The 15457-nt window shown below is 38.5% G+C and overlaps 1 protein-coding gene across 2 annotated transcripts in view; it reads left to right on the top strand.

Moving 5' to 3' along the window:
* Positions 1-15457, top strand: part of Dnajc1 (DnaJ heat shock protein family (Hsp40) member C1) — a 189502-nt gene that overhangs the window by 106614 nt on the left and 67431 nt on the right. For both annotated transcript variants that reach the window (XM_050152685.1, XM_050152683.1), the window contains one exon: positions 3430-3593. In XM_050152685.1, the coding sequence (XP_050008642.1) occupies positions 3430-3593 (164 nt within the window). The remainder of the gene's footprint in view (positions 1-3429; positions 3594-15457) is intronic.

Raw genomic sequence — 15457 nt, 5'->3', positions numbered from 1 at the left:
GGAAAGGGGGAGGGGGGGGTGGGGAAGAGACAGAAATATTTAATAAATAAATAAAGAAAGAAAAAATAATAAAAAAAAAAGAGTAGCAGTACTCTTAACCACTGAGCCATCTCTCCAGCCCCTAAAAATAAATTTGTTAATTTTACATTCTGGCCATGGTTTCCCCTCTTTCCTCTCCTTCCATTTTCCCATCCCTTTTTTGTTTACATCCCCCAGTCTACTCTGTTTCTGTTTAGGAAAGGGCAGATCTCCCATGTGTACAAAACATGGCATATCAAATTGCAGGAAGACTAAGGATCTCCCCATCTATCAAGGCTGGGCAGACTGACCTGTGTGAGAAGTAGGGTCCCAAAAGCCTATAAAAGTCAGAGATAGCCATTGGCACACACCTTTAGTCCTAGCACTCAGGAGGTAGCGGCAGGAGGATCTCTGTGAGTTGAAGGCCAGCTTGGTCTACAGAGTTAGTTCCAGGATAGGCACGAAAGCTACAGAGAAACCCTGTCTTAAAACAAATCAAAACAGAGTGACCAACCTACACAACTGTAACATAATATGCAGAGGTCCTAGGTCAGTTTCATATGTGCTTCCTGTTGTTGATTCAGCCTCTGTGAGCTGTGCCCATTCCAGGTTGGCTGATTCTGTGAGTTTTCTTGTGGTGTCCTCGACCCCTATGGCTCCTACAATCCTTTCTCCTCTGCTTCTGCAGGATTCCCCGAACTCTGCCTAATGTTTGGTTATGGGCCTGCATCTGTTTCCATTAGCTGCTGGATAAAAGACCCCAACCCTAGTTTCCATCTTAAGATGTTTTTGTGATCAACTAGGCCAGGAAAAAACAGGATATCTGTGGGTGGCAGAAGCAGTCTTGAGAAAAACACCCAGTCCTTTGTGTATCAAAACCCAGGGAGGCAGAAACTGGCTAAAGCTGGTTTAATTTAGACTTGTTTCTGTCCTGTTAGACTTGTGTTTGTCCTGATGTTGATCTCCCCCATATGTTAATTTGAGTTGATCAATGATGTTGCTGTTGCTATGTTTCCCTGTTATGTAACCCTGAGACCCTATAAATAAATGCTTGCTGGAAAAATACCAAGTCTCACTGGAGTATTGGGTCCCCTGTTGGCGTCTTCGACATTGAAGAATCCTCTTGCTGTTTGCATCCATTGGCATGGCTTATTGAGTCTGGGGGATCCTTCCCTGAACCCTAGAAAGTAGGGTCTTTCACTGGATGATTCACCTTTCAGATGACAGTTGGGCTAGGCACCAATCTAGACACGGGAGATGGTCAGTTCAGGCTATGCCTCGGCTACTGCTGGGAGTCTAAGTCTTCCTTTTAGATTTCTGGGAGAGTCTCTTGTGCCAGGTTTTTACCTTACCCCGAAATGCTGCCCCTCTCACCAGTAGTCTCAGTATTTTCCCCCTCTGTCAGCTCCCCCAACCTGATCACTCATGTTCCCATCCCCACTTGCCCTCAGTCTACTTATGAAATCTCTATTTCCCTTTCCCAGGGAGATCTGGTGTCCCTGAGTATAGGTTTCTTATTTTGTGGTCTTGTGGATTTATTCATTTACTACTTTTTCTCTTGGATTGCCCATCCTCTTATTTATGAAAGTAATCACCTTTAATTTCTTTATTAATTTTCTGTTTGCCCTCTGAGTTGCAGATACTCTTTCCAAATTTGTTGTCTCTTGGTGTTAATGCTGTCCTTGTCTTTATTATGGTATTTGGGTTTGTGATATAAGTTAAGATTTCCTCTTACTTCATATAGCACACGCATGATTTTTAAGTTAATCTTTGTGAGATTTTTGGAATTCCATTTTTAAAAATCTATTTTCTTTTCCATATGGAATTTATTTTTATATAGCATTATAATATTGTGCTGGTTTTATTTCATATGAGTATTTAGTTTTGTTGGCATCCGTTGTTAAGCCGTTTTCCCTCTGAACTGAAAGGTTTATGGATTGTCTATTTTTTTCCTAGAGATTTGATGAGTTTTTTTCACAGTGGCATTGTGATACTCATATGCACACAAAAATATCAGATGGTAAAAATGTGGTTGTGAGGCCAGGGGAGTTTGCAGATGAAAGAGAAGCAGCTTCTCAGTGTTGTCACTAAGGTGGAATGAAGAATATCATCTGTTTGAAGATAGATGAGACAGTTTCATCATTATAGGAGCATCATAGGGTGTGCTGACACAAACTGAGAAATTGAGATCACTACAATGTTGCTGTTACTTGTTGATGTCTGCAACAACCATAGTATATGCCTTGTTGGAAATACTTTTTTTCTGAGACAGGGTTTCTCTGTAGCTTTGGCACCTGTCCTGGAACTACCTCTGTAGACCAGGCTGGCCTCAAACTCTTAGAGATCCGCCTGCCTCTGCTTCCCAAGTGCTAAGATTAAAGGCATGTGCCACCACTGCCCGACTTTTTTTTTTCTTTTTAAAACAGGTTTCTTTGTAGCTATGGTTGAACTCACTTATAAACCAGACTGGCCTTGAACGTATAGAGAGCTGTCTGCCTCCGCCTCCTAAATAATGGTTTTAAAGGCATATGTCACCATGAATTAATAGCCTTGGAAATATTTTTATGCAACATTTGGCTGATGTTCCCAGATCAGATTTTCTTTCTAAAATATTGAAAATATAAATGTGTATCATTCATGTTATATGTAACTAATGAGAAATAAGGATATGATTAAGAAATTGAGGGTAGTAGAAATGGCTCAATGGCTAAGAGTGCTGTGGCGCCGCACACCTTTAATCCCAGCACTCGCGAGATACAGGCAGGTAGATCTCTGAGCTTGAGGCCAGCCTGGTCTACATTGTGAGTTCTAGGACAGCCCTAGCTACACAGAGAAACCCTGTCTCAAAAAAAGAATAAAACAAAATAACAACAAAAACAAGGAAAAAATGTTTCCTGCTCTTCCAGAGGACCCAAGCTTCCATTACCAGCGTCCAGGTTGGACGAGTCACCAACTGGTTGACCAGCTGACTGTTACTCCAGATCCAGGGCACCTGACACCCTCTTCTGGCCTCTGTGAGCACCTGCATATATGTGGCACACATTCACATAGACACATACATATACACATAAATAAAAATTAATCATTAAAAAAATTAAGACACTAAATTAAAGCTCTTTCCATTGTCCGAAACAAAATGTTTTAATGAAAGGTACTTTGAAGACTAAAAGTCGATGCAAACAGATAGTGTGATCATGTCGCAATCACATTGTCAGTGTCTGAGTTTGTTATTAAATAATTTAATGATCAATGTGCAATAGAGCTTGTAGCTATTTACAACAAGCAATTCTGTCTTGATAAAATAACATGTTCTTCAAAGATCTATTCTATGAATACAGTGCTAGAATATTTTTAATTTCTTTTTATTCTGAACAAATCTCAATAACTGGTTCTTTTAAATAATCTTTTTAGAACAGAAGAAAGGTAAAGTTAAAAAACTGAAACCGGAATTTCCTGTATATATGCCTTTAGAAAATGCATATATTCAGTCTTACGATCATGGGACTTCTATTGAAGAAATAGAGGAGCAAATGGATGATTGGCTGGAAAACAGGAGCAGAACACAGAAAAAGCAGGTAACTAAACTTTTTAAAGTTGATTTGAAGAGCTGATGGACATCAAATCCAGAAACCAAGAAGCACAACCATGAGCTGTAGCCCCACCCTGCAGATGTTTGATAGTTGGTTTGTGTGTTTGCTGCTATTGTAAAAGTTGGTCTGCCTGTGTAGCCAAGGCTAGCCCCAAATCTATTATCCTTTTACCTCTACCTCCCACATTCTGAGATTGCAGGCTAACACCATTTCTCTGTGTGTAAATAAATATTTACGCTTGTTTTAACTGAATAAGAAACCTAAAGTACATTTACTGTCGTTACACAGTTCAGAGAACTATTATAGAGTGAACTTGTTAACCATTGCAAAGAAAGGGTTAGAATAACAGCCAGCAAGAGAACTCAGAGGATAAAGGCACTTGCTCCCAAGCCTGATGGTCCAGGTTCAATCTTTGGAACCCACATGCTGAAAGGAAGAAACCAATTCCCACTAATTGTCTTTTGTCCTATGAGGGGATTTTTATCTTTGTAGGGTAAATTCAGAACCTGTTTTTCAATTTTCTATTCTATAGAGTCATTTTAGGAGCACTAGCATTAGTTTGTCTTCAGAGGTCTAGAAAACTCAGCAGCGCTGATTTATTCTGTTAGGAGATCTCATGGCTCAGTGTCATTGGATGCTTCTTATCTGTTTATGTGGGCTACATCTTGCTTTAAATGTTAGAAGGTCAGGTGTGTCTGGAAATTGTATTAGTTATTCTGAACCTCCTATTTTATGGGAGTATAACTGTGTAGAATATTTCTTAATGATCCTCTGGATTTAAGTGGTACCTGTTAGAATTGCTGTTTCTCCCTAACTTAAAAGATTTGGGTCTTCTCTTTTTCCTTTGGTTAGTTTGCCCAAGTTTGCTAGTTTCATTTTTTCCATAAGCCAACTTTGTTTCTTTGATCCTTTCTGTTATTTTAGTGTCGGTTTCACTGAGTTCAGCCCTGATCTTTTTTTTAAAATTTCCTTTACTGATTTTAATTTATTCTACTTGAGATACATCACTAGGTTATTTGTTTGAGAATATTCTGTTTTTATACATTTGCTACTTCTCACACATTCTTACATATTGTTTCAATTTTAATTTAATTATAGGAATCTCCTCCATTTTTTTCAATGGCCTAGTTTTATTCAAAGTATATTATTGGTCAGGCTCTATGTGTTTTGCATGATATCTGTATGTAGTTCTCTTGCTATTAATTTTTTATAACCTAGTTCCATTATAACTTGATAAGATGCAACAAATTCAGTTTTTAAAATTGTTAAGATTTGATTTTATTTTATGTGCATTGGTGTTTTGCCATGGGTGTCAGGTCCCTTAGAACTGGAAGGACAAACAGTTGTGAGCTGCTATGTGGGTGGTAGAACTTGAACTCGGGTCCTCTGGAAGAGCAGTCTGTGATCTTAACCACTTCTCCAGCCCTTTGTTCTGTTTTTGTCTGAATGGTCACTGATGAGAGTAAAGACTTCCACTGTTGTTGATTTGGTCTGTTTCTCACTTTATGTCCAGCAGAGTTTTATAAAATTGGGTGTTGCAAGTTCAATGTATGTATGTCTATAACATTATATCCTCTGATGAGTATTACCTTTATACATATGTGGTACCTTCTTTTTTCTCTTTTAATTTTGGTTTAAAGTCTGTCCTAGTAGATATGAGTTTAACTACACCTTCTGGCTTAAGGGTTCTACTTGCCTAAAATATTATTTATCATTGTTTCACTTCCAGCTTTTACTGGTGAGGCAAGCTTCCTGAATGCAGCACCTTGTCGAATCTTTGTTTAAATGTAGTCACCCTGCATCTTTTACTTGGAGAATTAAAACTGTTTACGTAATTATTGTTGAAATGAATGGTTTATGACTTACTGTATTGACAATATTTGGTTTCCCCTTATTTCTCATTTATTTGCTTCTTTCACACATTTTATGATTGTATGTATTCTTCCTTGTCTTGGTCTTTTGATGAATCTCTGAGATCTGCTATGTTCTATCATTCCTACTTTTGTATTAACTGTCTGAAGATTATAACTAATCAGCCTTGACTTTAAGCCTTGCCTGATACTTTTTTTTATATGTTTCATCTAGTCTGTTGATGAGGGAGGCTCTGAAGTGTGTGTGTGTGTGTGTGTTAATCTCGTCTGTTGAGTTTTTTGCTTCCAAGATTTCTGTTTGATCTTATTCAAAACCTCTGTCTCTTTATTGAGTGTCTCACTCATCTGTATTTTTAAATTCATTCAGCTATTTATTTGTATATTTTGGCATTCATTTATATTCATAAAAGCCACTCTTTTAAAGTGCTGAGAGAGTCTGAAAGATCAAGGTTCCTCATTTAGTATGGGATCCACAACACTGGTGCTATTTCTCCCTGCAGTTGTTATAGGGGTGAATAGACAGGAACAGAATATAAATCATCAGTTTTGCTTGGTTGGATCCAGTTAGTCAGCTGGGGGCTTTTACCTTTCCTGTTCTCTAAGTTGTAGTATCCCAAGGTTTAAGTACATCTAAGGCCATGGCTAGAACAAGGCACAATTTCTCAGCTGAATTAATGTGTAAGCTAGTGACAAAATACCCACTCAGAGTACTTGAGATTCCAGGTTTGATCACCTTACAGAAGAAGAAAATAAGGAACAATAAAAATCAGAAATAAAGAAAAACTGAGAAACAAATAAGTGAAAACACAAGCAAATTAAATAAAGAAACATAGTAAAAATTAGCATCATATAGAAGAAAAGGGTGCAAAATTGATATAGAATAACCTAGATGTTATAATGAATATATGACTAACTTTTTACAAAGGAAGAATTGAAAGTATAGTCAGTGGTAGATGGCTTGTCTAGGTTATATAAGGCCCTGGATCCTGTTCCTGGCACTTTAATCAGTCAATAGATAAAATTTCAAAAGGACAATGAAAGGAGATAAAGGGAAAGAGGAAGAAGAAAAAATGAAGTAAAAAGGGAAATAAAGTAGAGAAAGGTTATAAAGAAAAAATACTTTTTTCAGTTGAAGTTTTTAAAAAAATTCCAGCTGAGCTGGGCATAGTGGCACATAGCTCTAATCCCTGCACTTAGGCAGAGGCAGGAGAATATCGGTGAGTTCCAGCACAGCCAGAGCTACATAATGAGACTCAGACTACAAAAAGAAAATCTAAAAATTAGAGGTGGGCCTAGACTAGTGGTAGAGAGAGCACTTGTCTGCATGTGTAGGGCAAATAATATAATAACACTTAAAATCAATAAAATAAAGACAATGAGAGATATATCATCGTAGTATTGAAAGGTATAAGGGGGATGAGAAGTTCCTGTGTGGGGGAGATGTAGCTACAGGATGTTACACTAAGGATGTTAGTTCAAGGCCACACTGGGCTACACAAATTTGGGTCTGTCTAAAAGAGAAATAGAGCTCACACAAAGGTGTTCCCAGTACTTGGGCTCCCATGCCTTTAATCCCAGCACTAGGGAAGTGGAGACAGGAGTGATATTGCTGGGTAGAGAGGGGAATATAAGGTGGGAGGAGACAGGAACTCAGTGTAGTCTGAGGTTTCGTAGAGTTTGAGGCAGTCTGAGATGCAGCCTGAGGACAGGATCTTCCCTTTGGTCTGAACATTGGTAGAGGTAAAAGATCTCTCTAGTGCTGGCCACACTGCTTCTCTGATCCTTCAGCTTTCACTCCTAATATCTGACTCTGGGTTGTATTTATTAAGACCAATTAGAATTCATTGACTATGTTTAGGTTGTGTTATCCCTGGTGGCATTTAATATTTGTACCTATAAGGATGTGATTGTCAGGGCTATGACAAGTCCTTCTTACCAATGGAGTTTTCATAGACTGTGGAAAGCCTTGGACAGCACATCCTTAAGTTTTCAGTCTACATGACCTGTCAGAACTACAGCAATATCTTCTTATTGACTAAATGGTCCCATTGGACCCTAGAAATACTCTACTTACTTAGTGTATTAGAGTTTGCTAGAGAAACAAAACTGATGGGATGAATCTATTTATGTACGTAAAGGGAATTTATTAGAATGGTGTACAGGCTGTGATCCAGCTAGTCCCAACAGTGGGTATCTACCAATGGAAAGTCCAAGAATCCAGTAGTTGTTCAATCCATGAGGCTGGATTTCTCCTCTGGTATTCGGTATATGCTGGAATCCTGAAGTAGGCTCTTGTGGCAATGAAGGAATAAATTTGGCAGTGAGAGCAAGGGCAAGCAGGCAAAGACCAAGGGCTTCCTTCTTCCATTTCCTTTATGTAGGCTGCCAACAGAAGGTGTGACTCAGATTTAGGGTGGGTCTTCCCACTGGCAATGATTTAATTAAGGAAAATTTCTCACAGGTGTACCCAGCCACTTCAGTTTTAGCTCATTCCAGATGTGGCCAAATTGACAACCAAGAATATCTATCACATTTGGAAAACATTAACTGTCTGGGGCAAGGGGCAATCAATTAAGGAGTGACAGCCAAGAAATTTCCGAAGCTTCAGCCTCTCCAGTTATCAACCTTGCTCCTGTCAAAGCCAACCACCAAACACTGGTACTGCTTCTTCTGTAGTGGATTCTCATTGACCATTGTACCTTCTGCTTTCTTTACTATTACAGCCCTTGTAGATTATTTACATATAGCGCTCTTATTTTTACTATTACTTTCCAGTTTTCCAGGAAACCCTGTATGGTTTTTTTGTTGCCTTTAATCAAATGTTTATTTGAAGTGACTAAAGAAAACTGCCTGCCTTTCTTTTTTTCTTTCCTTAGTCTATACCTCAGGTTGGTTGACTTTGAATTCATTGTGGTCCTCCTACTTCAGCCTTCTAAGTGCTTAGATTATGTGTTGGTTTAAAAGAAAATGGCTCCCAATGGAAGAGGCACTATTAGGAGGTATGGCTTTGTTGGAGGATGTATGTCAGTGTGGAGGCAGGCTTTGAGAACTCATACGTAAACAGAGATTTCCCAGTCCAACTCCATCCTGCAGACACTTCTAAGTAATCACTCAGAGGCTTAATATTAATTATAAATGTTTGGTTGGTAACTCAGGCTTATCACTAACTAGCGTTTACATTTAAATTAACCCATTTCTTTTAGTCCACATTTTGCCACATGACTTCAAGGCTTTAGCTGTTCCTGTAACATTTTGCTTTCCCAGCAGCTGGCTCACATCCCTCTCCTTGACTCTATCCTTCTCTTACTTGTATCTCCATTTGGCTTTCCCACATAGCTGTATTCTTCATGGCTATAGACCACTTCAGTTTTTATTATCTGCCAATGAAAACAGTGCATATTCGCAACATACAGATGTATCATTGCACAGCATTTCCCCCTTTCTGTCTAATCAAAAAGGAAAGTTCTAACTTTAACATAGTAAAATTACGTACAACAGAACAGTTATCAAGTAAGAATTATAGTTACAATATCTAGCCTATTTGTATTTGCCAAAATTTGAGAAAATACTCTATTATCTATCTTATTTTGATGAGTCTATAAAGTTTTATATCTAATTTACCTTTTTATTATAACTAAGAAAGACTGTAATTATAACTATCTAGTCTTCAACTCCATCAAAACCCGAGAAAGAAATAATATTACTTGAGTAAGCACGAAGTTCAGGCAAGATACTTCCAAAAATGTAAGAAATGACAGAAATAGCTGGCTACCTTGAAGTCACCCAAGGTTCCTCTCCAGTGTTGGGTCATCCATCTTCGGCCTACAGACCTAGCATATCTGACAGACTATCCTATGATGGATGGAATTCTGAAAGACTATCCTACCTTGCCTTGGCAAAGCTCAGCAGTCCAGTTTGGACATTAACTGTCAGCAGTTGAGGTAAGGACAGTTTCTTTGCCTACGTGGCTAGCTTTTGCCATAAAGAAAATAAACTCCATACAGAGTTTGTTTGCCCATCATCTTTTCTGGAGTACATTGTTGTTTCCAGGAGCAGACATGTCTCACTGTCATGAAAAATTTAAGTTATTAAAACTTTTTAAATGCCATATTCTGTAGGTCTTTGAAATGTTTGAAGAATATCTGTCCATCTGAAATATATCTTTGTATATCTAGAAAATCTAATTAATATGACTATATGTTTGACTAACATGACTATATGTTTTACTATATAACTATTCTTGCAAATCTGTATTTCTTAATTATACATTAAATTTTTAATTAAGCTGTATAAACTCAATGCATTAAAAAGAGTAGGAATATACATATAGTATAACAAATTAATCTTAAATTTATATTAATAAACTAAAATTTATACCAATGTAAAATATTTTAAGAATAACAGTTGTTTTTTGGATTAAAGTAGATTCAATAATCTAACTTTTTTATCCTATTTCTATAACAAAACTCCCTTTCTTCTTTTAGAAAGAGATCAACTATGACCAGTAGCAATTTATAACCACCCCTCATTAGATGAAAACAAACATTTATAAACAATATATTGGGAATTTGATCATAGTTCTATCTACTATTTCCTGTTGATTGGTGGATGCTGCTGATCTTTGAGGGACCCTGAGAAAAATTTTAACATAATTTTTAAGTCTTGGCTGTAGTATTTTGTGAGGCTGGATCATCTCAGTCAGCAGCCTTGAAGCTGTTCTAGATGCTGGATCACCTGAATCATCCGTTTTTATTGCTGTCAGGTCTGCTTGTTCTGAATCTATATAAGCTTTTAAAGGTAACATGCATATCTGTATTAATACAAATATAAACTGTGCATGTACTAGTCAAAAATAATTTTTTGTCTTAGGTTTGGGTAGGTAAAATATATATCATGTGTCTTGTAGATACTTCAGGTTTATTTTCACATGTCTGTAGTCAAGTTTTTCAGGAGGTCTTCCTCAATCAAACCTGATTTTTCTTAATCCAGAATGAATCCAGAACCTCTCATTTTATGTTGGAAATAAAAGCATAACCTCTCTTTTCCAAAATAACATTTTTAAAATATATAGATTGGTTTAATTTAGTAGCTTTTACAATTAAATGTCTCTCAGCAGTTAACTCATTAACAGAAAGATTCAAAGAAAATACAATATATACATAATCCAGTCTCTCTGTGTGTTTTCCATCTTTATGTGGCTTATTATATTTTTATTATTCTATTTTCTTATTAATACTCTTTATCTTTAAATCATGTTTTTTAAACAATGACTGTTTCTACCCCTTTTCTTCCCTCTCCCAGGCCTATGTGTATTTTTAAACACACTATAACACATTTAGAGGTTTTATTTTTGGTTGTTTGTTTGGTCTGAATCTGTTTTTACTGCATATCTCTATCTTTTTCTGGCCACATGGGTATTTTAAACTGCTAAGCTGCATGTTTAGGACCAAAGCGGCAGTGGCTTTGGCAGCTGGCGCTGCCCCATTCATTGGTTCTGAGAGCTGGTGAGAGCCATGTTTACCACAACTATGGGGAGTTTCTAGGTCCACACTGCCACCGACTGTCATGCTGCCCACTGCTCATTAACACCATACAAGTATTTCGTAGCAAGGCCTCTTAAAAGAGCCACCAGTTTTTGTTGCTAGCACTAAACCAGGAAACTTTCTCTTAAAAGAGCCATACCTCTGTTCACCACCAGTAAACAGAGCCCACCTGGGAAATGCAGCTACAAGGAAGCCATGCTTGGCTCCGTTCTTGTGTATCTAGAAACCTTTTTTAAACTCTGTCAGATTGTATGTGGACATTTCGTCCACATGCTGGAGCACCATATATAAATGGAAATTTCTCTGTCCCACCCCATCTTACAGCCACTTCTAAATAACCACTCAGACACTTAATAGTAATTATAAATATTTGACCAATAACTCAGGATTAGCCCTAATGAGCTCTTACATTTAAATTAACTCATTTCTATTAATCTTTATTTTGCCACATGGCTTTGTGACTTTACCTGTTTCCTAGACACCTTGCTTCTCCAGCAGCTGGCTTGAGTCTCTCTCTGACTCCACCCTTCTCTCTGTATCTCTCTTTGGCTTTCTGGCTTAGCTGTATTCTGCCTGACTATAGGCCAATTCAGCTTTTATTATCAACCAATGAGAGCAGCACATATTCACAGCATACAAAAGGGTTATCCCACAGCATTCATATATGCTCAAGCCATGCCCAGTGTCTCAGACCACTTTGTAGCATGAATTCTAGTTGGTATTAATAATAAAACCCAGAATCAAATACAGAGGTTAATGCTGAAGATCAGAGAAGCAGAGAGGCCATCCACTAGAGAGATCTCTATCAATACTCAGGCCAAAGGGGCAACAATCCTGTCCTCGGACTGCATCTTCAGATTTCATCGGTTTCCGCCAAACCTCAGACTGCACTGAGCTTCTGCCTCCTTCCACCTTATATTCCCCTCTCCACCCAGCCGTATCTCTCCTGTCTCCACCTCCATGGAATTAAAGGTGTGGGACCCCAAGTGCTGGGATCACCTTTGTGTGAGTTCTGTTTCTCTTTTAGACAGACTCAATCTTGTGTAGCCCAAGGTGGCCTTGAACTCACAGAGATCCCTCTGCCTCTGTCTCCAGATCCTGGGATTAAAGATGTGTGCTAAGACTGCCTGGCCTCTAGTGACTTAGCTGTGCATTTCTGATCTTCAGGCAAGCTTTGTTTGTTAAAACATAAGCAAAATATCATTACACCACTTTCTGTTGCTTGTGAGTCAAGATATAAGAACTTTTAGCTACTTCTCTAGCATCATGTCTGCCTGCATGCTGCCTTTACTTCCCACCGTGATAATGGACTAAACTTCTGAACCCTAAGCCACCCACCACAATTAAATGTTTTTCCTTTATAAAAATTGCTGTGGTCATGGTGTCTCCTCACAGCAATAGAATCCCTAACTGAGACAGATAATGCACATAAGCCACCATACTCATTCTTTGGGGTTTGGTAGATGGGTTGTAGAGGGTGTTGTGCTCACTTACATAGGCATGTATAGAGGCCAAAGACTGACATCAGGATTTTGTCCTCTATTGCACCTCTACCTGGTGCGGGAGAATTGTCTGTATTCTGTCAATCATGTTATAAATAAATGCTAATTGGCCAGGCAGGAAATATAAGCAGGAAAACCAGTCAGGAAGTAGAAATGATATAATGAGAATAGGAGAATTCTGGGAAGGAGGAAGTTGATTCCCCCCACTCCTGCCGAGACCACCAAAGCAGCAGGATGTGATCTGTCCCACTGAAAAAAGATACTGAGCCACATGGCTAATATATGTCAGAAAAATGGGTTAATCAAGATGTGAGAGTTAGCCAGTGAGAGGCTAGAGCTAATGGGCCAATCAGCTTATAATTTATGGAGACCTATGTGTGATTTTCTTTGGGGCTAAACAGTTGTGGGGTACTGGGCGGGACAAAAACACCAACAAGCAGGCCGGACCCGTTCATGTTACATCTACCTTACTTTATTCATGATCTTTCCTGAACCTGGAGTTTTCTTTCAGCTAAACTGGCTGGGAAGCAAGCCCCCAGGATCTGATGTCTTTTCACCTTTTAAAGCCCAACCCCCACTGGGGTTACAGGCATGCATTGTCATGCCCAGATTTTATATCAGTGCTGGGGAACCTGAACTCAGGTCTTCATACTGAGCCATGTCCCCACGCCCCAGTTCATTCTTTTAAAATGAGTTATTTGTCTTTATTTTATGTGTGTGGGTGTTTTACCTGCATGTGTGTTAGGGTAGTCTTCACAACACTAATTATGGTATCAATGTGAAGCTTTTATCAGATACTCTTAATCAAAGTGAGGAAAATCTCTTTTATTTCTAATTTGCTTGTGGTTTTAATCATGAATTAGATGTTAGATTTTTGTCAGTTTTTTTCTCTGCATTTAATATAATTATGTAGTTTTTCTTTTATCTATTAGTATAGAAAATGCTATTGATTAATATTTTTAATGTTAAACCAGTCTTAAATTCTAAAGTAAATTTTCACTTGGTAATCATTTTATATACATGGAATTTTTGTAAATTTTTGTTTTAGTTTGTGTTAATATTCTCTATAATTTTATTTTAGTATTTTTAAGATTTATTTTTATTTTTGTGTCTTAGTCTCTATCCTACCTGTATGTGTGTACATACCCAAAGAGACCAGAAGAGGGGGTCAGAACCCACGGAGCTGGAGTTAGGCCCTTGTAAGGTGCCTGACATGAGTGCTGAAAATCTAATTCAGATCCTCTGGAAGAGCAGGTTGTGTTCATATCTGTACACCACATGCATGCCTGATGCCTACAAGGCCTAAAGAGGGCCAATTTTTTGGAAATGAAGTTTGGACAGTTGTGAGCTACCATTTGCAATGCTGTTGAGTTGAACTTGGTTCTCTGGAAGAGCAGCCAGTATTCCTAACTGTTGAGTCATCTCTCCATCCCCAACATTTTATTTAAAAATTATTTATTCTTTGATAATTTCATACATATATGCATGGATCAGTTATCCCTCCTAACACCATTATTTCTTTCTTAACCTGTTGAATCAAGGGCATCAGAAGCCCAAAGCAGCCAACGAGAAGCCTAAGCTTCCAGTTCAAAGTGATGTTTGTTGTGTCTCCTTGTAGGAACATTCTCCTCTGTGAAAACAAAACTTCTAGGCCAGCAGACTCAAAATAAAGGGAACAGGAAACAAAAATTTTCCTATTGGGTCACTAAGGGTGATAGTGAGTTGAACTATACCATTTTCCACCGCTTGAATCCCATAGTCATGAATCATGGCTATGTGAGAGACCCTACCATATACTGGAAGCTGATTCAAAGCTTATATTGCCTTCTGGAAAACCTGCCCCTGTCCTCCAGACTACTGCCATCTACTTGGCAGTGTAACTGTGTCTTCAAAAGGCCATTCCCTCTTTTTATCAGGCTAGTTGCTTCAGGATATGGAGGAACATGGTAAGACCAATGGATCCAGTGTCCCACTTCTGTGACTATGAAGTGAAGTTCATTGGTCAGAATCAGTAGTGTGTGGAATACCGTGACAGTGGATATAGCACTCAGTAAGTCTACAGATGGTAGTTTGGCAGAAGCATTATGTGCAGGTAGGCAAAGCCATAATCAGAATAAGTATCTACTCCAGTAAGGGATAAAGAGTTGTGCTTTCTATGAAGTAAGTGGTCCAGTGTAGTCAGCCTTGCTGACTAATTACCCTGAGTAATGATGCTGTATCTGTGACTCAAAGTTGGTCTCTGCTGTTGGCAGATCTGGCATTCAGCAGCAGCTATAGCCAAGTCAGCCTTGATAAGTGGAGGTCTATGTTATTGAGCCCATGTATAACCTTTATCTCTGCCCCCATGGCCACTTTGTTCATGGGTCCATGGGGCAATGGCAGGGATGGCTGGGGAGAGAGGGTAGTTGTCCACAGAATGGGTCTTCTTAGCTGTGATTACTCATTTTCTCTACTTTGGATGAGCATTTACATGGGACACAAGTATCTTCACATCCTTTGCCCGTTTACAGAGATCTGTCCACATACTTCTTCCCCAGCTATCTTTCCCACCAATTTTCAATCATGCTCTTTCTAAGTTTCTGACCATGTAGCCAATCCATTGACTATAGCCCATGAATCAGCGAACAATCATATATCTGACCGTTTCTCCTTCCAAACATAGTGTATGACCATGTGTACTGCCCGAAGTTCTGCCCACTGTGAAGATTTCTTTTCTTTGTTGTCTTTCAAGGTTTTCCCAAAAATAGATTGTAAAGCTGCATCTAATCCATACAAATAACTTCACCTTTGGGTGGTGGTGGCGTATACCTTTTATCCCAGCACTTGAAAGGCAGAGGCAGGTGGATCTTTGAGTTGGTGGCCAACCTGGTCTACAGAGTAAGTTTCAGGACAGCCAGGACTACACAGAGAAACACTGTCTCCAAAAAAAAAAC

The sequence above is a fragment of the Alexandromys fortis genome, unplaced genomic scaffold (assembly GCF_014885135.2).
Source record: "Alexandromys fortis isolate MF-2015 unplaced genomic scaffold, M_Fortis_MF-2015_v1.1 scaffold_54, whole genome shotgun sequence".
Lineage (NCBI taxonomy): Eukaryota > Metazoa > Chordata > Mammalia > Rodentia > Cricetidae > Alexandromys > Alexandromys fortis.
The sequence above is the reverse complement of the archived record's forward strand: the minus strand, read 5'-3'. Positions and strand labels throughout refer to the sequence as shown.